General features: G+C 49.3%; 1 protein-coding gene across 1 annotated transcript in view; it reads right to left on the bottom strand.

Annotated features, from left to right (window-relative positions):
- Positions 1-1,342: 1,342 nt before the first annotated feature.
- Positions 1,343-22,725, bottom strand: part of CLASP1 (cytoplasmic linker associated protein 1) — a 268,149-nt gene continuing 246,766 nt past the window's right edge. Inside the window, exons 38-40 of the mRNA XM_061183060.1 lie at positions 18,660-18,866; positions 17,266-17,382; positions 1,343-4,228 (exon numbers count right to left, since the gene is read on the bottom strand). Coding sequence (XP_061039043.1) covers positions 4,142-4,228; positions 17,266-17,382; positions 18,660-18,866 — 411 coding nt within the window. The 3' untranslated portion in view covers positions 1,343-4,141. The remainder of the gene's footprint in view (positions 4,229-17,265; positions 17,383-18,659; positions 18,867-22,725) is intronic.

The following is a 22,725-nucleotide window of genomic DNA, read 5'->3' as shown; positions in this document are numbered from 1 at the left end:
CTGAGCCCGCGCGCCTAGAGCCCAAGCTCTGCAACAAGAGAAGCCACCGCAATAAGAAGCCCGCAGAGCGCAAGGAAGAGTGTCCCCCGCTCGCCACAACTAGAGAAAGACCACGTGCAGCTGCGAAGACCCAACGCACCCAAAGATAAAAATTAATTAAAAAAAAAAAACTGCCACGGATGAGAGTACTTCAGAAGTCTAAGTGCCTCGCCCATGACGTTATTTAATGCTGCCTGTCAGCCGCTGCCCCTCCTCCCCACCCCCTCCCCTCATGACCCAAGAACGTCAAGAGCAGTGGTCTGTAGGCAGTTTTCACCTTGGAACCCCTGCACAGCTGCAGGGAGTCCTGCAACCTTTACAACTGAGTGCAAAACTGTGAGTGGAAAGGGGCACCTTCCGGAGAGAAGACCGTTCAGATCCCCCGGAGTCAAGCCACGCTTCTTGTGGTGGGCATCTTCCCCCCGCCCCCCGCCAAAACACACACACAGCTATCAGCAGGGGCTTCCTGGCCGCCCTGGGATAAGGAGGACGGTGGCGGCAGGAGGTAGAGACCCCAGTAGAGAGAGTGCACCGCCAGCCCCGCCTGAGCGCAGCACATCGACGGGGGCTTCCGCGTCTGCTCCGGAGTAACGGGCGGACCGCGCGCCAGGCCCGGAGGCGGGGTGGGGTGGTGACAGCCTCGGAGTAACGGGCGGACCGCGCGCCAGGCCCGGAGGCGGGGTGGGGTGGTGACAGCCTCGCACGCGTGTGTCTCCCTCACCCACAGCAGGAGGCAGGGCCGCGGCTTCACCTACATCACCCGCGGCCCCTCCCAGCACCTCCACGAGATCCGTCTCACTCCGTTTCTCCGTGAGAACACTGGCCCGAGGGGGTGAGGGGGGAAGCCGGGATTTGAACCCAGCCTCTGTGATCACGCCGAGCTCACGTGTCAAACGGGCAGGAGGCGGTGGGCCACGGGGGAAAGGGGCTCAAGGTCACCAGGCAGGGATACTGAGATGCCTCACGGAATGCGACGGAAGAGTCAAAATCGTTCCGAAAGCAAAAGTAAGGCTCCAAAGAGACGGCCCAGCGCCCCTGGGGGCCGTGCACGGGTTCCTTGCAGACCAGCTCCACGGCTTGGCTCGCCAGGCCCTTCCCCTTCCCCCAGGCTCCATCCTGACACCCGCCTGATCTGGGCCCTGGGCCCCCTGCAGTCCGACCTGCTGACCTCACGAGCGCCTCCATGTAGCCCCGCGATCCTTCAGAAATGTGGCCTCGTTCTGCCGTCAGAGAGACGGGATAAGCTACCTACAAGGCACCGTGACCAAAAAAAAAAAACCAACAAAAAACCACTCGGATGTCGGAAACTGAATTAAGTCTCATTTATTCTAGAGCAAACTCAAAAGGGTTTTTTTTCTTGTTTTCTTTTTTAGCAAATCCTAGCACATTATTAACAACAACAAAAAATCTGTACATTTGCCATGATACACTTGAAAGTGAAACAAATAAGATATAAATACAGATATGGATGTAACATGAAAAAGCCCAAAAAAACCAAAAACCAAAACCAAAAACCCAACCTGGGGGTGTAGGGACCATGCGTGTGAACAGTGCTGACAAAACTATTTTGGTGGCTGATATTTTTCAGAGCAGTTTTTTCATCTCCAAATATCATGGTTAGCAAAGTCCTGGTGGGATTCTACAAAGTTCTTATTTGCTGTTCCTTAACGTGTAATATTATGCTTGATAAATTAAGGGTGGTGGGGCAAGAAAAAGATTCAGGAGACGGATCAGGTGCAGCTGCATGACTGAGAAGCTATGGGGCCGTGGCGGGCGGCCCGTGGCTGCAGTGGCCCCAGGAAGGCCACGCGCCTCCCCCTGGGCCTCAGCAGCTAGAGGGGAAGCGGGAGCCCGGCGATCTGGCCCCGGCGGTGGCGTCGGGGCTTTTCGGGGCCCTGGACAGTCAGGCCAACGGGGGAGGCGGACCGAGTCTCGGGTGCTCTGCTCGCCTGTGTTCTGCCGTTTCATCCAAACAGGACGCCTGCAGGGAGGCGGTGGGGCAGGGCAGCTGCAGCTGTCGGTCGGGTGCGGGCGGCTCCCGCTGGGTCGGGACATCAAGGCTGGGCAAGTGACATTCAAGGCTAGCCCTTTGTGAGCGCCAGGAGGACGCGCGCGGCCACGTTCAAGGTCCTTCCCCAGCGCGGGCGGGGCCGCGGCCACCTGGGCGTCCACGAGCTGAAGGAGAGAGGCCTTTCCACACGCGCTCGCCAGGAAGGACTCGGAAATAACCCGGCGGAACACAGGTGCTGCCCCAGAGGAGTCATCAGACGCTGACGATGGTAGAGGGCAAGAAAGCGACCCCGTGAGTGACGTAAGAACAAACAACAATGGACGTAAGGCCTGCTCCTGCTAGGTTCCGAGCCGAAAAGAAGCCAATAACGTTCGACCATGTAAAGCGCGCCCCTGAAGTTCCCTCAACGGCAGCAGCGCGGGCCCTCCCGCACGTGCAGGACACCCGCTACGCGCACGCACGCACAAAGCGCGCGCACGCAGCACGCACGCGCACGCACGCACGCAGTGAAGGCGCCCCGGCCTCACTGCTCCCGGACCTCCGTTTTCAGTGCCTATTTCCGCATAAAGTATCTGAAGTCGATTCTGAATGACAACAAGCTACGTGCGGGGCTGTGCAGCTCAGGGGTGAGAGCCACACAGCCTGGCAGCTGCAGGGACTGGGCGCCAGAGCAGCAAACACCTCATTAACAATATGGAAAAGTCAGTTCCGTTTACAGGGGCTACGGTGGAAACTAAGAGACGACAGACGCCTTCCTGACCGCATTGAGCTTCCATTTGGCTTGAAGCCTTTTACTCCAAACTTTGTTAACCAGGGTCCTGATCTGGAGTTGCTTTCACTGAAGCAGTGAAACCCTCAAGAAGGAATTTTAAAGGGGTAAGTTTCTCACTGAAGAATTTGACTCTAAACCTGTGTTTCCAATCCTGTTTTTCTGCGATCCGACACACACAATTACTTTTTTCTTAAAACCATGATTCTCTCAACAGAGGATAAAGCAAGTACTTAAGTCCATAAAATTAAAAAAAAAAAAAAGATCCTGATACCTGGTCTCTCTAGATTTTTCTTTGATCTCAATCCCAAATTAAACAGAGAATTCAAAACTGAGATGGCAGGGCTGCCATTTACCAGACTAACCGAGAACATCTTAGAATCGAGCCGCTCAGGCGCGGGTTGGGGAAGGGAAGCGAGGGGGCCCTAAATCTGCACCACCAGGGGCCAGGGTCACAGGGGAAGCGCTGTTAAATAGTGTTTCCCAGGATCTCGGCAGTAAAACGAGCAGCTTCTCCGGTATCTTTGACGCAGCACGAAGGGCCATTTCAAGCACACGCTAACCAAGGCTGTCTATTTACCTTGATTTTTGTGTTTGGGTTTCACCTCTAAGAAGTCTCTCAAGTGGCAGCTCTGGGGCAGAGGCGGCATCGGTGGGGTTGCTCAGAGGGGCAGGAGCCCATCCTGGAAGGAGACTGCGCAGGGCGTCAGCCTCCAGTCCGGAGACGGTGAGCACGATACCACGTGTTCGTTAAAAGGCCATCTTCAGGCTTTTCTCCCACTTCTTGCCAAGACTTGATTCATATTCTTAGTAGGTCTCAAAACACAACTCACAACGTACAAACCCTTTCATGGTGTCAGTTGTGGAAGGCGTGGGGCTTTGCCCCACACAGGCCACATCCAGAAGCAAGGAGGCCGAGATGAAAGAGAAACACAACTTAACCCAACCTCCTCCAATCTTATTAACTGAAGAGAAAATGCTACTTTCTACCAGGTATCGGCTAGAGAGCTCTGATTTTTAAAAACTGCACCCCACACACACGGTTTTGCGACCTCAGCAGGCTGGATGAGACGGTTTAAGTATGGCTCTTCTTTTCTTACTCCTTTTGTTTTGTTTTGTAGGAAGATGCAATGCAGGCCTTGCTTCCTTTACATTCAATACCAGTATGATTCTACACAAAAGCTGGAAGGGATCAAAATACTGATTGTAATAAATATTTGCGGGCCTCCTGGTACTGACTGGGCAGCCGATGGGGGGGAGGAGGAGTTCTCTGAGAGGCACCACCGATGGCTTCCAGGGCTACATGGGGCTCTGGCGCCGCGTTAGCTGTGCGTGGAGACGTCGGATGAGGAACTGCTGTTGCTGTTCGTGGTCTGCGCCCTCTTTATGTATAAGTTGAGCAGCTTCATCTGCAAGGAGAAGATACAGACGGGTGAGCAGGAGGAAGAAATCAAAGAGCGGGAAAGAACACCCAGATGCCAACAGAACAGCACGTCCCTTAGTGGAGAAATTCACTGCACAGACAGTTACTGAGTGCCCACCACTGGTCCAAGCCATCTGCCCGGGGCCAGGGCCAGGGCCACTGCAACTGGGAGGTCAGACTAGAGGAGGGGGCGCGAGGGGTTATCAGGATAAGAGGGAAACGTGTTACCACGAGGTGGGCCGCGGGGCTGCAGATCCACACGCTTCAGGGGCGAGGCAGCCACTGGCTCCACCCAAGCCAGCGGGAAGAGAGGGTGCAAGCCACACTCCATCGGCATGAAGAAGCAAGCCAAGGTCAGAGGTCAAGTCTTCTAGCCCTCACACGTGTGCAGAAGCTGCTCCTTCCCCGTCGCACACCTCCCGAGGCGCGTGGAATCCGAGGCCGCCCCCATCTGCCCCCCTGGCCTTCCCGCACCCCGGGCCCCCGCCCCGCCCACTGTGGCTCGGCACAGGCCACCTCCTGCTGCAGGGAGCAGTGGGCTGGATCTTTCCAGCAAGACTCAACTTCCCTGAGGCCAGATGCTGCGTCACTAAACAACGTGCCCTCAGTCAGGCACAGTGCTTCACGGCGAAAGGGCTTCCAAGCCTGACATCTCATTTGGTTCTAACTCAAGCCCCTTGGACCCTCAAAATACCTAAAGCACCATGTAACACGGTAGGTTCTTAAATATTTGCTGAATGCCGCTAACTTCATATATTGATAGTGTGCCTGAACATATTAAGAATTAAAAGAAACAGGTATTTGTAGAAGCAGAGTGCCCATAAAAATCTACGCAACACAGAACTGGTAAGATTAAGGGAATATTTACTATCCACGGCTCTTTAGCTGCTGTCTCTGAACAGGCTGTGAGGCCAAGTATAAGCCTGCCTAGGGAGGAGCGGCTGGTCCCCGGGGAGCCCACGAAGAGACGCTCCGAGCGAAGCGTGTGGCACAGGAGAAAGCAGGGCCCTCGGATGACGGGTGGGAACAGGACCAGCAACCAGCAGAGCCCCCGCGAGGCAGTGTCTCCCTGACTCCCAGCAAGGCGCGCTCAGTCACATGGCCGTGGAGCCCGGGACACGCAGCTGGCGGAGGGCTCTGCCCGAGCGTCTTCACGCAGCAGCCCACCGGGGGTCCCCCCCAGATCAGGACCTGTAACGCCTCTTACTCTTTCCAGCTGCAGGGAGTGTGTCGGGAATTTACGCTACGTATCCCAGTCTGTTTTTCATCCCACACCTTTCAAAATCTGAAACCTTTCAATAGAACAGTCAGTGTGGTGATCAAAGTGCCACCATTGGACCTCCCTGGTGGCGCAGTGGTTAAGAATCCGCCTGCCAATGTAGGGGCACGGGTTCAGTCCCTGGCCCGGGAAGATCCCACATGCCGTGGAGCAACTGAGCCCATGCGCCACAACTACTGAGCCCATGCGCCACAACTACTGAAGCCCACGCGCCTAGAGCCCGCCCTCTGCAACAAGAGAAGCCACCACAATGAGAAGCCCACGTGCAACAACGAAGACCCAACATAGCCAAAAATAAAATAAATAAATTTATTAAAAAGAAAAACAAAACCCAAAGTGCCATCACTTTACACAAGGTTCCTAATGCTCTAAGGCTCAGGAGGATACGACCAGGGCCAACCAAGTGCAAGGGAAGCCATGGTACATTCTTCAAAGCACTGGCCTGAGGCTCAACAGGTCCAGCAGAATTCTAGGACCAACTCCAACACTAACTAGTTCTGCGACCTCAGGCAAACATTTCTTGAGCCTCGACTTTCCCACCTGCAAAATGCAGAGCAGTGACACTTGCAAGGTGCTTCCTGCAGCTCCCTGCTCGGAGAACGTGTCCTCTGAGCACCCCACTCCTACTCCTACCTGAGCTGTTCACACTGTTCCTCCCTGCAGTCCACTCCTTCCCTCCCTGTGCAGCTCCCCGATCCTGCCAAGCCCAGCCCAATCTAGTCCCACTTCCTCCAGGCCCCTGACCCAGCAATCAGAGCCCTTCCCACCATGTCCACTGGTCACTCCTGGGCAGCTGTACAAGTTTCCTCATGTGTCAGTCCTGTCAGGGCAGGACGAGTTCTTGCTCTTCCCATGTGCCTTAGCATAGTGTGCTGAAGACAGCAGGTTCCTGACATGTACTTGTTGAATCAAAGAGGTTTTTTTTTAATACATCTTATTGGAGTATAATTGCTTTACAATGCTATGTTAGTTTCTCCTGTACACCAAAGTGAATCAGCCATATGCATACATATGTCCCCATATCCCCTCCCTCTTGAGCCTCCCTCCCACCCTCCCCAATCCCACCCCTCTAGGTCGTCGCAAAGCACTGAGCTGATCTCCCTGTACTATGCTGCTGCTTCCCACTAGAGTTTTTAAAGAAGAAAAAAGTGACCTAGAAAACAGGATAGTTATATTTCTATGAAAGCCTGGTTAAAAATGAGCTGCTAAACATTGCTAATAGTTATTTACGACTCAGAACCCCTATTGTATCTACCTAGTCAAGTCTAGAACATAATTGCAAGTACAAGGAAAAGATGACGGTAACAGAGTGAATGATGTGTATATGTTCAACGGTTTACAAGCTTTACACTGATTATCACATTTGGGCCTCAAAACAATCCTTTGAGGTAGGCAGAACAGGTTCTCCTATTTTACAAATGAAAAGGCCAGGGTTCAGAAAGCTTGCTCAATGAGCTGGTATAAATTCAAATTAGAGGATTATAACTTTAGGATGTCAAATGTAATCCACAAAGAAAACAGGTATAGAATATACACAAAAGGAAATGAGAAGGGAATTAAAACGTTTCAGTACAAAAAGCAAACAAACACAAAACAGTAGTGTAGAAAATGAGGGACAAAAAAGCTATAAGGCACGTAGAAAACAAATACCAAGATGATAGAAATCTCTTCCTTATCAGTAATTGCTTTAAATGTGAATGAGTTAAATTCTCCAATCAAAAGACAGAGATTGGCAAAATGGATAAAAAGAAAACCGTGATTCAACTATATGTTGTCTACTAGAGACTCACTTTAGATCCAAAGACACAAATAGGTTGAAAGTGAAAGAATGGAAAAGGATATTCTATGCAAACAGTAACCAAGAGTACGGGGTAGCTACACTAATATCAGACAAAATACAGTTTAAATCAAAAAAGGTTACAAGAAATAGGTGGACATTACACATTAATAAAAGAGCAATACAGCAAGAAAATTTAGTATTTATAATTACACATCTAAGAACATGCCATCAAAATATATGAAGCAAAAACTGACAGCATGGAAGGGAGAAATAGTTTTATAGTAATAGTTGGGAGACTTCAATATTCCACTCTAGAGGACTTGAACAACACAATAAATCAACTAGATCTAAAAGACATATGCAAAACACTCTACCCAAGAATACACATTCTTCTCAAGTGCACATGAGACCTTCCCAAGATAGACCATATGTTAGGCCACAGATTAAGCCTCGATACATTTTAAAAGATAAATATGATACAAAGTACCTTTTCTGACCACAACAGATGAACTCAGAAATCAGTAACAGAAAGAAAACTGAAAAATTCACAAATTTGTGGAAATTGAACAGCACACTCTTAAACAACCAATGGGTTAAAGAAGAAATCACAAAGGAAATAGGAAAATATCTTGAGACAGATGAAAATGAAAACACAACATACCAAAACTTATGGGATGCAGCAAAAGCAGTGCAAAGAGAGAAATTCATAGCTATATAAAAAAGAAGGAAGATTTGTATCAACAACCTAACTTTATATATCTTAACAAACTAGAAAAAGAGTAATAAATTAAACCCCAAGCTAGCAGAAGGAAGAAGATAATAAAGATTAGAGCAGAGATAAATGAAACAAACAAAAAATAGAGGTAACAAAACCAAAACTTGGTTCTTTGAAAAAAAATCAACAAAATTGACTAACCTTTGGCTAAGTTAACTAACAAAAAAAGAGAGAAGACTCAAACTGTTAAAATCAGAAACAAACGTGGGGACATTATGACTGATTCTACAGAAATCAAAAAGATCATGAGAATACTATGAGTAATTGTACACCAACAAATTAGGTAACTTAGATGAAATGGACAAACTCCTAGAAACACAAAACCTACCAAGAAGAAAAGAGAAACCTGAACAGACCCATAACTAGTAAAGAGATTGAATCAGTAATCAAAAATCTGACAAAGAAAAGCCCCTGACCAGGTGGCTTCATTGGTGAATTCTACCAACATTTAGAGAACTAACACAATCCTTCTCAATTTTTTCTAGAAAACTGAAGAGGAAGGAACACTTCTGAATTCATGCTATGAGGTCAGCATTCTCCTGATATCAAAGCCAGATGAAGACATAACAAGAAAACTACAGATCAATAGCCCTTATGAACACTGATGCAAAAATCCTCAAGAAAAGACTGGCAAACCAGATTCAACAGCACATTAAGAGGCTTTAATACCATGACCAAGTGGGATTTATTCCTGAAATGCAAGGATGGTTCAACATACAAAAATTGATAAATATAATACACCACAATAACAGAATGAAGGAAAAAACAAAAACAAACAAAAAAAACCCCAGAGACTTCCCTGGTGGCGCAGTGGTTAAGAATCTGCCTGCCAATGCAAGGGACACGGGTTCGAGCCCTGGTCCGGGAAGATCCCACGTGCCTCGGAGCAACTAAGCCCATGTGCCACAACTACTGAGCCTGTGCTCTAGAGCCCGCGAGCCATAACTACTGGGCCTGTGTGCCACGACTGCTGAAGCCCACGTGCCTAGAGCCCGTGCTCTGCAACAAGAGAAGCCACTGCAATGAGAAGCCCGTGCACTGCAATGAAGAGTAGCCCCCGCTCGCTGCAACTAGAGAAAGCCCACGTGCAGCAACGAAGACCCAACGTAGCCAAAAATAAATAAATAAATAAATAAAAATTTAAAAACAAACAAACAAAAACCAAAGGATCATCTCAATTGATGCAGAAAAAGTATTTGGCAAAATTCAGTATCTTTTCATGATGAAAATACCAAACAAACTAGGAATAGAAGAAAAGTATAGGCATACTTTGTTTTATTGTGTTTCACTTTAATATACTTCACAGATGCTGTGTTTTTTTCCCCAAATTGAAGGTCTGTGAACACCCTGCATCAAGCAAGTCTATCAGTGCCATTTTCCAACAGCATGGCTCCCTTCATGTCACTGTTCCATTTTGGTAATTCTCACAATTATTTCAGACTTTTTCATTACTATTATACTTCTTATGGTGATTTGTGGTCAGTGTTCTTTGATGTTATGACTATAGTTGTTTGGGGTGCCATGAACCACGCCCATATGTAAAGACAGCAAATGTCATCCACAGACGTGTGTGTTCTGACTGCGTGAGAGACCCACCATTCCCGTGTCTCTCTCCCTGTACTTGCACCTCCCTAGTCCCTGAGACACAACAATGTTGAAATTAGGCCAATTAATAACCCTACAGTGGCCTGAAGTGTTCAAGTGAAAGAGCTGCACTTCTCTCAGTCTAAATCAAAAGCTAGAAATGCTTAGGCGTAGTGAGGAAGGCATGTTGAAAGCTGAGACAGGCCAAGAGCTAGGCCTCTTGTACCACAGTTAGCCAAGCTGTGAATGCAAAGGAAAAGTTCTTGAAAGAAACTGGAAGTGCTGCTCCAGTGAATACACGAATGATAAGAAAGCAAAATAGCCTTACTGCTGATATGGAGAAAGTTTTAGTGGTCTGTACAGAAGATCAAACCAGCCACAACATTCCCTGAAGCCCAAACCTATTACAGACCAAGGGCCTAACTCTCTTCCATTCTAGGAAGGCTGAGAGAGATGAGGAAGCTGCAGGAAAAAAGTCTGATGCTGGCAGATGTTGGTTCATGAGGTTTAAGGAAAGAAGCCGCCTGCATAGCATAAAAGTGCCAGGTGAAGCAGCAAGTGCTGATGTAGAAGCTGCAGCAAGTTATCCAGAGGATCTGGCTAAGATAGTTAATGAAGGTGGCTACACTAAACAACAGATTTTCAATGTAGGCAAAACAGCCTTATAATGGAAGAAGACGCTATCTAGGACTTTCAGAGCCAGAGAGGAGAAGCCAATGCCCGGCTTCAAAGCTTCAAAGGACAGACTGACTCTCGTTAGGAGCTAATGCAGCTGGTGACTTTAAGGTCATTTGCCATTCTGAAAATCCCAGGGCTCTTAGGAACTATGCTCAACCTACTCTGCCTGTGCTCTGTAAATGCAACAACAAAGCCTGGATGACAGCACAGGTTTACAACATGATTATTTTAAGCCCACTGTTGAGACCTACAGCTCAGAAAAAAAGATTCCTTTCAAAATATTACCGTTTATTGACAGGGTATCTGGTCACCCAAGAGCTCTGATGAAGATGTACAACAAGATTAATGTTGTTTTCATGCCTGCTAACACAACACCCATTCTGCAGCCCACGGATCAAGGATAATTCTGACTTTCAAGTCTTACTATTTAAGAAATACATTTTGTAAGGCGATTGCTGCCATAGTGCTTCCTCTGATGGATCTGGGCAAAGTCAACTGTAAACTTCCTGGAAAGGATTCAGCACCCTAGGTGCCATGAAGAACATTTCTGATTCACAGGAACAGGCCAAAATACCAACATCAACAGGAGTTTGGAAGAAGTTGATTCCAACCCTCCTGGACGCCTTTGAGGGGTTCAAGACTTCAGGGGAGGAAGGAACTGCAGATGTGGTGGGAACAGCAGGAGAACTAGAATTAGAAGTGGAGCCTGAAGATGGGACTGAATTGATGAAATCTCATGATAAAACATTAGTGCATGTGGAGTTGCTTCTTACAGATGAGCAAAGAAAGTGGTTTCTATTTTTTTTTCTTTCAAAGCAAAATTAATGTTAATGAGTTTTAGAAAAATGAAATACAAACCATGAAATACCTCTCTAAAGGAATGGGGAGGGTGTCATGAAATCCAAGAAACAGGGAATTGTATCTTCAGAATCCTTGGGAAATTCTGGCTGCCTGATGACTCTGGGGAAATTGCCTGACTCTGGAAGAGGCAAAGGTTTTGTTTGTTTGTTTGTTTTTGGTAGAGGAGTTGGTGAAATACTTTAAACTGTTCTGCACTCATCTCCAAAGTCTGCATTTTACATCTTGTCCAGAAATTCAGTCTTAGTTTGTAACGGCATATATGTGTAAAGGTGCTTTTAACAACAGGAATGTTTAGTGCGGTGTAGAAAGTCTTTGAGCCAAATCCTGCCTTCAGTGTGCACTTAAGTTTCCATTAAAGGAGAGTGGCAACTGAGCTTGTAGAGCTGAGGGTAAAATTTGAATTCTGCTGTAGATCAGAGTATTAGGAGCTGGGATATTGAGTTTCACTTTCCCCCATGCTGACATTGACTTTCCTCTGGAGCATCACCAACTAGTGAGATCTAGTTCAGTTGCATGATTTCTTAATTTTTTCTCCACTAACCCAAATCCAGAGATACAAATCCGGAGCTTAGGGGGATCTCATGTGAAAGTGGTTTCTTGAGACGGAATCTACTCCTGGTGAAGATGCTGTGAAGACTGGTGAAATGACAACCAAGGATTTAGAATATTACACAGACTTACTTGATAAAGCAGTGGCAGGTTCGAGAGGATTGACTCCGATTTTGAAAGAAATTCTACTGTGGGTAAAATGCTATCAAACAGCATTGCTGCAACAGAGAAATTGTGAAGAGTCGATCGATTCGGCAAACTTCACTCTTGTCTTATTTTAGGAAACTGCTGTGGCCACCTTCACCTTCAGCAGCCACTGCCCTGATCAGTCAGCAGCATCAACACTGAGGCCAGACCCTCCACCAGCAAAAAGATTATGACTCGCTGAAGGCTCAGATGATGGCTAGCATTATTTAGCAATAACTTTTTTTAAATTAAGGTAGGTATATTGACTTTTTTTAGACATAATGCTATTGCACACTTAATAGACTACAGTATAGTAAAGACATAACTTTTATACGTACTGGGAAACCAAAAAATTTGTGTGACTTGTTTCATTGCGATATTTGCTTTACTGCAGTGATCTGGACCCGAACCCGCACTCTCTCCGAGGCTGCCTGTATCTCAACATATCAAGAGCTAGATATGAAAAGCACACCGTGAACGTTATGGTCGACGGTAAAAGACTGAAAACTTTTCCTTTAAGATGAGGAACAAGGATGCCTACTTTCTCCATTTCTATTGATATAGTACTATAAGTTCCAGCCAGAGCAATTAGGCAGGAAAAGAAAAAAAAACAGGCATCCACATTGGAAAGGAAGAAGCAAGATTATCTTTGTTCATAGATGACATACAGTTTACCCTTGAGCAACACAGGTTTGAACTGTGCAGGTCCACTTATACAGGGATTTTTTTCAACACACACAGCACTACAACATCTGCGGTCAGTTGGCTACACAGAAGTGGAACCACAGGTACGGGACTTGAGCATCTGCAGAGTTTGTTATCTATGGAAATCCCAGTGGATACCAAGGGACGACTGTGATCTCACAGGTATAAAATCCTAAAGATTCTACAAAAAAACATTGAGACTAATAAAAGAACTCAGCAAAGTAGCAGAATACAAAATCAGTGAACAAAATTCAACTGCATTTCTATACACTAAAAATGAAAAATCCGGGCTTCCCTGGTGGTGCAGTGGTTAAGGATCCGCCTGCCAATGCAGGGGACATGGGTTCGATCCCTGGTCTGGGAAGGTCCCACATGCCGTGGAGCAACTAAGCCGGTGCGCCACAACTACTGAGCCAGCGCTCTAGAGCCCGTGCTCCGCAACAAGTGAAGGCACTGCAATGAGAAGCCCGCGCACCCGCAACAAAGAGTAACCCCCGCTCGCTGCAACTAGAGAAAGCCCGCGTGCTGCAACGAAGACCCAACACAGCCAATAAATAAATATGTTTTTTAAAAAAATGAAAAATCCAAAAAGAAAGTTAAGAAAACAACTCCATTTACAATAGCATCAAAAAGAATAAAATACTTAGGAATTAACTTAACCAAGGAAGTGAAAGAATTGTACAGTAAAACTACAAAATGTTACTGAAAGGAATTAAAAACACAAAACGACATCCCATGTGGTGTACAACATGGTAACTATAGTAAATAATACTGTATTGTATATTTGAAGGTCACTAACAGAGTAGATCTTAAAATTTCTCATCACAAGAAATAAATTGTGTAGCTGTGTGTGATGACAGATGTTACCTAGACTTACCGTGGTGATCATTTTGCAGTATAAATAAATATCAAATCATTACGTTGTACACCTGAAACTAATGTAATTTCATGTTTATTATATCTCAATTTAAAAAACTAAAAACAAACAACAACTCATCACAGTATGGAGGTTAAAAAAAAAAAAAAAGACATCTCGTGTTCATGGATTGGAAGTCAATACTGTTAGGATGTCAATACTACCCAAAGCTATCTATAGATTCAATGAAACCCCTATCAAAATTCCAATGAGGTTCTCTGAAGAAACAGAAGGTCTTTTCAACAAATGGTATTGGAAAAACTGAATATCCACACACAAAAGAATGAAGTTGGACCCTTACCTAATACCATACACAAAAATTAACTCAAAATGGATCAGAGACCTGCATTAAAAGCTAAAATTTTAAAACTGTTAGAAGAAAACACAGGGCAAAAGCTTCACAACATTGGGTTTGGCAATGGTTATTGAATATGACACCAAAAGCACAGGCAAAAAAATAATAGACAAATTGGATTTCACAAAAATTTAAAAATTTTGTGCATCAAAGGTCAAGGGATTAATATCCAGAATATAGAGAGAACTTCTATAACTCAACAATAACAAAAAAACAAACAACATAATTCAAAAATGGGCAAAGGACTTGAATAGACATTTCCCTGAAGAAGATATACAACTGGCCAAGAAGCATATGAAAAGATGCTCAACATCACCAATCATTAGGGAGATGCAAATCAAAACTACAATGAGATATCGCCTCACACCACCATGAGGATGGCTATTATCAAAAAAGAAGAGAAAATAACCAGTGCTGGCGAGGATGTGGAGAAACTGAAACCCTTGTGCGTTGGTGGTGGGAATGTGAAATGGTGCAGCTTCTGTGGCAAGCAGTTTGGTAGTTATCATATGATCCTGCAACTCCACTCCTGGATATATACCCAAGAAAATTGAAAGTGGGGTCTCAAAGAGGTATCTGTACCACCATGTTCATAGCAGCATTACTCGTAATAGCCAACAAGTGGAAACAGCCCACAAGGCCATTACCAAGAAATGGATAAGCAAAATGCTGCATGTACATTCAATGAACTGTTATTCAGCCTTAAAAAGAAGGGAAGGGGCTTCCCTGGTGTCGCAGTCGTTAAGAACCCGCCTGCCAATGCAGGGGACACGGGATCGAGCCCTGGTCCAGGAAGATCCCACATGCCGCGGAGCAACTAAGCCCGTGTGCCACAACTACTGAGCCTGCGCTCTAGAGCCCATGAGCCACAACTACTGAAGCCCGTGTGCCTGGAGCCCATGCTCCGCAACAAGAGAAGCCACCGCAATGAGAAGCCTGCGCACCACAACCAAGAGTAGCCCCCGCTCGCCGCAACTAGAGAAAGCCCGCGCGCAGCAACAAAGACCCAACACAGCCAAAAATAAATAAATAAACAGGAAATTCTGACACCTGCTACAACACGGGTGAACCTAGAGAACATTATGCTCAGTGAAATAAGCCCGTCACGAATAGACAGATACTGTATGATTCCACTTATGAGTATTTTACACTCACAGAGACAGAAAGTAGAATGGTGGTTGCCAGGGGCCGGGGGGAGGGGGAATGTTATTTAACGGATTTCAGTTTCCCAAGGTGCAAAGAGCTCAGGAGGTGGACGGTGGTGATGAATATGCATAATACGAATGTACTTAGTGTCTGTGAGCTGTACACTTACAAATGGTTAACCCAGTAAATTTTATGTTACATGTATTTTATAGAGAGAGAGAGAGAGAGAGAGAGAGAGAGCGCGAGGGAGCAGAAAGGAAAGGTTGCTCAACATCATACAGCTAGTCAGTGGGGGACAGGTTTTCTGATCCTAAAGCCAGTACTGCTGCCATGGCAACGGGACACTTCTCAAATGCACCTCACAGGCTCCTTCCCTGGCCTGGCACCGGCCTTTCTCTACAGAACCTGATGTCATTTATTAACTTCATTTAAGTAGTGGAAGGAGGGTCTGATAGGCTTGGTGACACACAGAAACTGGAAGCCACGGCTTGATTCTCTGTTTCTAACTTAGCACCATGTGCTGTCAGCTACCCATTTTGGGGGGCTGGGTGGCGGAGTGTTTGTTTTAGGAGATGTGCGCTGGAGTCTACCAGGTTCACGTTAACCCACCGGAGTTCTCACCTATAACAACTGTAGCGGCCGGAAGCTCTGCGCTGCCCCAGCGGACAGGCGTGCGGCCAGCCTCCCCAAGCCCTCCGAGCCGACCGACATCATCAGCTGGGATATGGGAACACTGGCTCCGGTCAGGACTGGGCTCCAGACCCGAGACCGCCGCTGCAAGGGGCAGCAGATCCACCGCAGGACAGGGGGGAGAAGACACCTGCGTTTTCTCAGCCCCTTGCTGGAGGGGGCACATGAGATGGCAGGGCAGCTCCCTTACTCACGAGAGTAGAAAGTACCAGAAAACCGAGGTCTGGCTAATATTACTTTTGGGTGAATTTCCCATTTTACGAATCTAATTCCTTTTGTGAAGACTGTCTGTGCCGTCCCTACCGCTGCCAGGGACCATCCACGGCCCCCGACGGCGGCCACAGAGGGAGGGGGGCTCCCGGCCCAGCGCACCGCTCGGCACTCTCGGCTCAGGGTCCTGCAAGCCGTGGCCAGGAGGGCTGGGTGGGGACCTCGGCAAGTGGAATCAGGGGAAGCGGCCTCCACACCTGCCAGCCCCGCTGCTGGTTTCTGTCTGCGGGAAGAGTCAAGTGTCTCCTTCTGGACCAGCGGTTCTCCACCAGGGCTGATTCTGCCCCGAGGGGACACCTGGCCAGGTGTGGGGACATCAACTGAGGGTGGGGTGCGCTCCTGGGACCTCAGGGATGGTGCCTCCACCAGGAAGTGGCCCGAGGTGTCGGCAGTGCCGAGGGTGCGAGCCCTGCTTGGGCGAAGGCAGCAGAGCCAGCTTTGCCAGAACCCTGTGAGCGGTGGTGCTCGCCAACTGTGTCAAAGGAACAGCCCTACTGAAAAGCTATGAGCTTCACCTCTGCTCCCTTCTTGTCTAAGGAGGAAGGCCAGGCGCCGCAGGCTTTGCGCTCGTGTATCTGCACCCCTGCCCAGGGCCTCTGTAACTTCACGGTTACACGTTTGCCCCGCGGCCCAGGCCCTGGCCTCTCCAGCCAGAGATCGAGGGTGGCCACCTGCTCTCCCCTGGTGGTTCATCAGATGTGAGTTTATTTTTCAACCAACAAGCACTCCAGCCCCCGTCACCTTCCATGAGCCCATTGTCCTTTTGTCCCATTTTCTGGCCCTGAGTCTAGAAGGAATGTGAGAGGCAGCCCAGGGAATAAAAAGCCCAGCTTCCAGAGTGAGATCACTGTGGGCGCCCGGGTGGGTCACGTGCAGGGTCACCATCCTCACCCCACAGGGACCTGGAGCCCCTCAGCCTTGTGTGAAGCCAGCTGGTAAACGTCCTTAGTGTTTCGGGGTGGGAGAAAACAAGCTGGTTTCTAAAGAAAGTCATCTTCCTTTTTGGGATAAATTAGAAGTTCAAAGCTATCATTTCAAAAACTGGAGCGACAACGGACCGCGTTGTACCTTAGTGACTTCACTGAACAGCTGGTCACTTTGTCTTTAGAGAAACGCCTCTGGAGAATAAGGCCCCGCTAGAACGCATGTGCTGAGGAAGCCCGTGCGGAGCCCAGAGCTGCAAGGCAGCAAGTCTGCGACGCGCCAGCAGGCCCAGGTGTACAACCCGCCCGTGTAACACTATACACACCTTGCTGCCCGTGAGCTGTGCCAGGTGAGGTTTCAACTCTTCTCCGATTACGGAATAAATCGCCACTAAGCAAAACACGCTGGCCTTACGCACGCTGCTCTCGGTGTTGTCGTAACCCTGCAGTCAGAGAGGGACACAGAAAGGAAACGAGATCAAAGCTTTGCCTGACTGTCAATACTTCATCAACGTTTCCACAAATGCCCTCTCGGTTCAACCTCGACCTTGTCAGGAGCGGCCTGGATACACCTGAGCTCTGCCCGTGAACCCCGAGAGCTCTCACCCCGGAGAGGCCATATGTAAGAGTGCCGAGAGTGAGCTGCTTCCGGGGCGGGAGGCTGGAGGCCGGCGAGCTGGTCTCCTCCACACAGACCGATGCTATACCACGAGCTGCCAGGCAGCACCAGCCAAGAGACGCCACGAGAGAACAGAATGAGAAAAGGAAATTAAGGGGAAAAATACCTGGCTTCTTTCCTGTTTCTCGCCGTGGTAAAGCAAACCTCACACGTGCAAACCCCCTTCAAGAAATGAGAACCACGTCGCTCACTCTTGTGGGCAAAAATCCCCCGTCCACGTACTGCGGGGAACATCCGCCCGCCGCCAGACCTCCGCGTCCCTCTCCAGCTGGACCACAACCTGCCTGTCGGCCTCCCCCCGCCCCACACCCAGGTGGGACTGTCTGCTCTCCTCCGAGCAGCCCTCTGGACCTTTCCGCCTTTGTGTCTGTCCCTCTGCCTGGAATAAGCCAGCGCTCGGCTGTATGTGTTTAAATTTCTGAGCCCAGCACTCAGCAAACAGAAGCATTTATTAAGTGTAAAGCTGATGTCCCTCTACCCTTCCCCATTGAACTCTCTCCCTAGGGCCCAACTCTAAACCACTTCTTCTCTGAGCCCGTCCCTCTCTGACACCCCAACCCAGAGGTCAGCCCCCACCCCGATCTCAGAAGCCCCTACCTGCACCCCTGTGGCAGCAACTCAGCACACGGCGCCCGCCCTCACCCACGGCCGTCTGTACGGCTGTACCGGGTCCTGGAGGGGGCTGGAGACTCCTTGAGGTAGGGTCCGAACAGTGGAAAACACCTTGTCTTCCAGAGTCTACTTAATTCAATGCCTCATGCTTACGAGGGCTTTCAATTAATATTAGCTGGACGGGTGAGAGCCAGGACCACTGTTTGATGCTGGGCTCCACGGCCCACCCTGCCCAGGGCTGGGCCCACAGCCGTGCAGTAGGGAAGGAACAATGAAGAAAGATCAAAACATGTTCACAGTAAACAGAAAGTTCCTTCTGTGAGCCACAGGCCTGGGCTGCCAGGGAGACCTTCCTGTGCGTTCAGCAGAGGGTGGGCCAGAAGGGGCCCGGGGTCCGAGGGTTGTCCCGCCCGCCCCTCGGGGGCCCACCTGCAGCAGGCCCGGGATGATGTCCGCGAGGAGCTGCAGCAAGGACTCCTTGGCGATCCTCTCGACGACTTTGGTCTGCATCTTGATGGCGGCCAGGTTGATGGGGTAGTCGGCCGTCTGGATGATGGGGCACAGCACTTTGATGCACTGCTCCGGGTGGATGGAGCTGGCCAGCGTGGACGCGGCCTCCTCGGCAGCCCTCACCACCTGAAACACGGCCCGCACATGGGTGAGCTCCAGCCACACCAGACAGCACTGCCACCTGAGTTCAGAGGCCCAGGGACAGGCTCGCGTCGCTCCACACTGGGCGGCCCCCAGCCCCGGCCCCGGCTACGCTTTTGCTCCAACAGCGTCAGCCGGGTGGGCTGGCTGTAGAGGGCAACCGTATTCCGGAAGAGCAGTGTCCTACTCTCCGGCTCCTAAGAGCCTTAGAAACCTGACAGCCTGGGCGATCTTCCCCTACTGCCCTCCCCCCGCTCTGTCCGTGCTGTGTGTGTTTGCGCACTCCTGTGTGGCAGCAGCTGAGCTGAGCTCAGGGCCCGTCAGGGTGGGCTGGTCCACGCGGGGCGGGCACACGAGGAGGCAAAGGCTCGGGAGGTGGCTGGTGAGGAACAGGAAGCAGGAGGCTTCTCTGGTGGCCCGCGGGGCTCCCACGGCTCCAGCCCCGCCGGCAAGCGGTCAGTAGTCACCAGTCATGCTCAGGGCCTCTCACTCCACACACACACACGCACATACACATACACACATACATATGTATACACACACACATACACACACAATATACACACATACATATATATACACACACACACACGCACACACACATACACACATACATATATATACACACACACATACACACACAATATACACACATACATATATATACACACACACATATACACACATATACACACACAAATACATATATACACACATACACACACATATATATACACACACACACACACATACACATATATACACACATATATACACACACAGACATATACACACACACACACATACATATACACATATACACACACATATATACACACACACACACACACATATACAGAGACATATATACAGACACACACACACATATATATACACACATATACAGACACACACACGGAAATGAGACTATTTAAAGGAAGCCCATCGTGATGTTTCTCCTGCCAACGCCGTCGCCTACGGACTGCGGTCTGTCCCACTCAGGTCCCCTGACAGCAGAGAGTCTGCTGTGCCTGCGTGACCTTTAACCTCTCACCCGGAGAAGGGCAGAGTCGGTCAGGCACACGCTCAGCCTCTTGAGAGCATCGCCGCAGACGCACCTCCGTTCATTCCTCTACCAAGAGGAGCCTCAATTTTTAAAAATTCCACAGTGGGCATTAACAAAACACCTACTTTTACAGCTATCTGGATTAAGAAAGATGACACAGAAACGACTGTAGCTGCAGAGCCCGTGTGGCTCCGAGCCCAGCCTTGGTGGAGGAACAGCAGAGAAGTGGGGCTGGGCCGCTGAGGTGCCCCATGAGGCTCCAGGGCTCGGTCCCGAGGCCTAGGGCCTACGCCCAGGGGTCTGCCCGGTCCAATACTCACTCCAAAGGGCCACCCCGATGACCAGGCACGAAAGGAAGCGAGGCCTGTGCGGGAACACTGGGCGAGGATGCGCCCCGCCAGCCGCTGCGGGGCCCCGCCAGCTCCCTTCACTCTTCCTGAAAGTTGCTCACTTGCGCTCGTGACCTGGCTGGGCAGGTCCCCCTCACCCCAACGGAACCCCCAGGGCACCCTGATCACTGCACTTCATCGCTCTGCTGACACTGTCTCCCCACTAGACTAAGGGCTCCTTGAAGGCAAGCTCCCACGTTGGCCACCCTTCTGTCCCCATGCCCAGCAGTGTCCATCATTATGCACTAGGTGCTCATTAAGTGTCTGTCCAACTTATTTCCCCACTGTGTGTGTGTGTGTGTGTGTGTGTGTGTGTGTGTGTGTGTGTGTGTATTTAAATGCTCATGACTGGCAAAGTCAGCTCCAGGGCATGCCTCACTGATCTGCATTTCCATGTTCCAACTAAGGAGCCGGTCCAGAAAATGAGGAGAGGAGGAAGGCACGATATCTACACAAAGGACCAACTTGGGCTTTGGGGAAAATCAGCTGTACAAGGCCCAGAGTGTCCATTCTGGGTGACACACTAGACGGCCAACAGATCTGTTCTTTGGAAAAGAGACTTGAGTTCAGTTAGTTTTTTCCAGTGATCGGTTTGTTTGGAGAGGGATAGCATATTGCTTAGAAGGGCTCCATCACGCAACAATTACTAGATGAAGTGTTCTTCTTCCTCCTCAGCTCAGGCATGTCCCTGAGACTGGGGTCAGTCCACGGCAGACCTGGCAGAGCCAGGCGTTTGGCGTGTTACACACGGCTAGGCAGACGGTGGAAGAGGGGGCCCGTCCCTTCTCCAATTGGGTCCTGCAGTGGGACACCAATGCCCTTCTACTGTAAGAAACCACTGTTTACAGGTGTCACGACATACTGGTCAGAAAGCTGAGTGACACTAACTGACGAAACCTGAGGTCTTAGTTTTTAAACATGGAAAAAAAAAAAAGAAATGAAATACTGGATGATTTCTCAGACAATATTCAAGTTGGAAAACACTGATGTAGGGGAATTCAGGAGACCACCAGGAGGTGGGCACAGCTCAGTGGGCGGGAAGACACTGGCTTGGGAGACAGACTTGGGTTCAAGTCCCAGCAGTGCCACTTAAGTCTTGACAGGAGCAAACTAGAAACCTCCCGGCGCCCCTCAGGGAAATAAATGGCCAGGTTCACAGCGAGACTCTATCACGAGGGGTCCCTCCTCCCCCCAACCTCCCCACGCTCTGCCTATCACCCAGGTCACAGGAGTTACCCTGCAGGGAGCTGCTGGGAAACAGACCTTCTCAGGTCTGCTGAGCTGAAACCCAAACCCAAGGAGAACTTTGTCATATAAAACTCCACAAATCCTTGAGGTCGCTTGCAGGAAGCATTTAATCAAATGTAGGTTTTCTGAAAATGCCTGAAAAGAAAATGCCAGAAGCTGCGCTTTAAGAAGGTCTGTCTGAGGCCCCCTCTTTCACTGAGGTTAGAACAAGTTTCCCAAGACAGATGCTGTTTTTGGCAAGGCGGGTCGGTGTTCTCAACTTCCCTCTACATGCCAAGCTCCCAGCGGCTGGCCCGCTGCCGGATTCAGGGTGAACTTTAGGTTTTGCCCCTGTGTTCTGTGTAACATAAGAAGCAAAGATTGTAAGTGTAAGCAAACAGAGAGCAAAAGTAAACACGGGCAGCAGAGAGGAAGGAGGACAGCACTGTCTAGCAGACAAGGTGGCCAGAGGCAGCAAAGATGTTTTCCAAGGGGGCAGGGATGCTGATGAGAGCAAGGGGGATCAGGCAGCCTTCTGGGCTCTCATCTACCCCCAGTGACCAAGACTGTTCCAATTCTGCTGACTTTGCTGCAGTCTGGTAAGAAACACAGGAATTCTGCTTTTTCAAAGTTAGTGAAATAACAGTGTCTAGCTAGGAAAAGCATAATTTCCTTATCTAACTTTTTAAAAAATGAGATCATTACTCAGAATATTGATGAATGTTTGCTTAAAGATAAGTTTCTTTGAGAGCACAGAACCTGTCAAAATTTGGATGGCGTGTTTTAAGTTCACAGGGTTTGACTGCGCTCTGTCACAGACGCGGCAGCCTAACTGGCTGACTAAAAGCCAGCCAGCCAGCCAGCCAGCCAGCGGGTATTCAGGAACCATGGCTCCCGATCATTTAAAACTGAAGGGAGAGGCTGGCGCCACCTTCTGGGAAAGGCCGGGGAGGCCTCACCCAACAGGCCAGGTGCCCGGCGTGTGCCCACCTGCGTGGTGCGCCCACTGCGGAGGGGAGGCTGTGTCTCTGGTGGGGCGGGGCAGGGGTGTGGGCAGCACTGCTCTGCCTGCTGCCAGCTTGGGCGGGCGCCACGGGGACCTGAACCCAGCACGCGAGTCCCCCGTCTGCCAGGCCCGGCACCACAGGACGGGGGGAGGAAA

Source organism: Eubalaena glacialis, chromosome 1 (assembly GCF_028564815.1).
Source record: "Eubalaena glacialis isolate mEubGla1 chromosome 1, mEubGla1.1.hap2.+ XY, whole genome shotgun sequence".
Taxonomy (NCBI): Eukaryota; Metazoa; Chordata; class Mammalia; order Artiodactyla; family Balaenidae; genus Eubalaena; species Eubalaena glacialis.
This window is presented reverse-complemented; position numbering and strand designations above follow the sequence as displayed.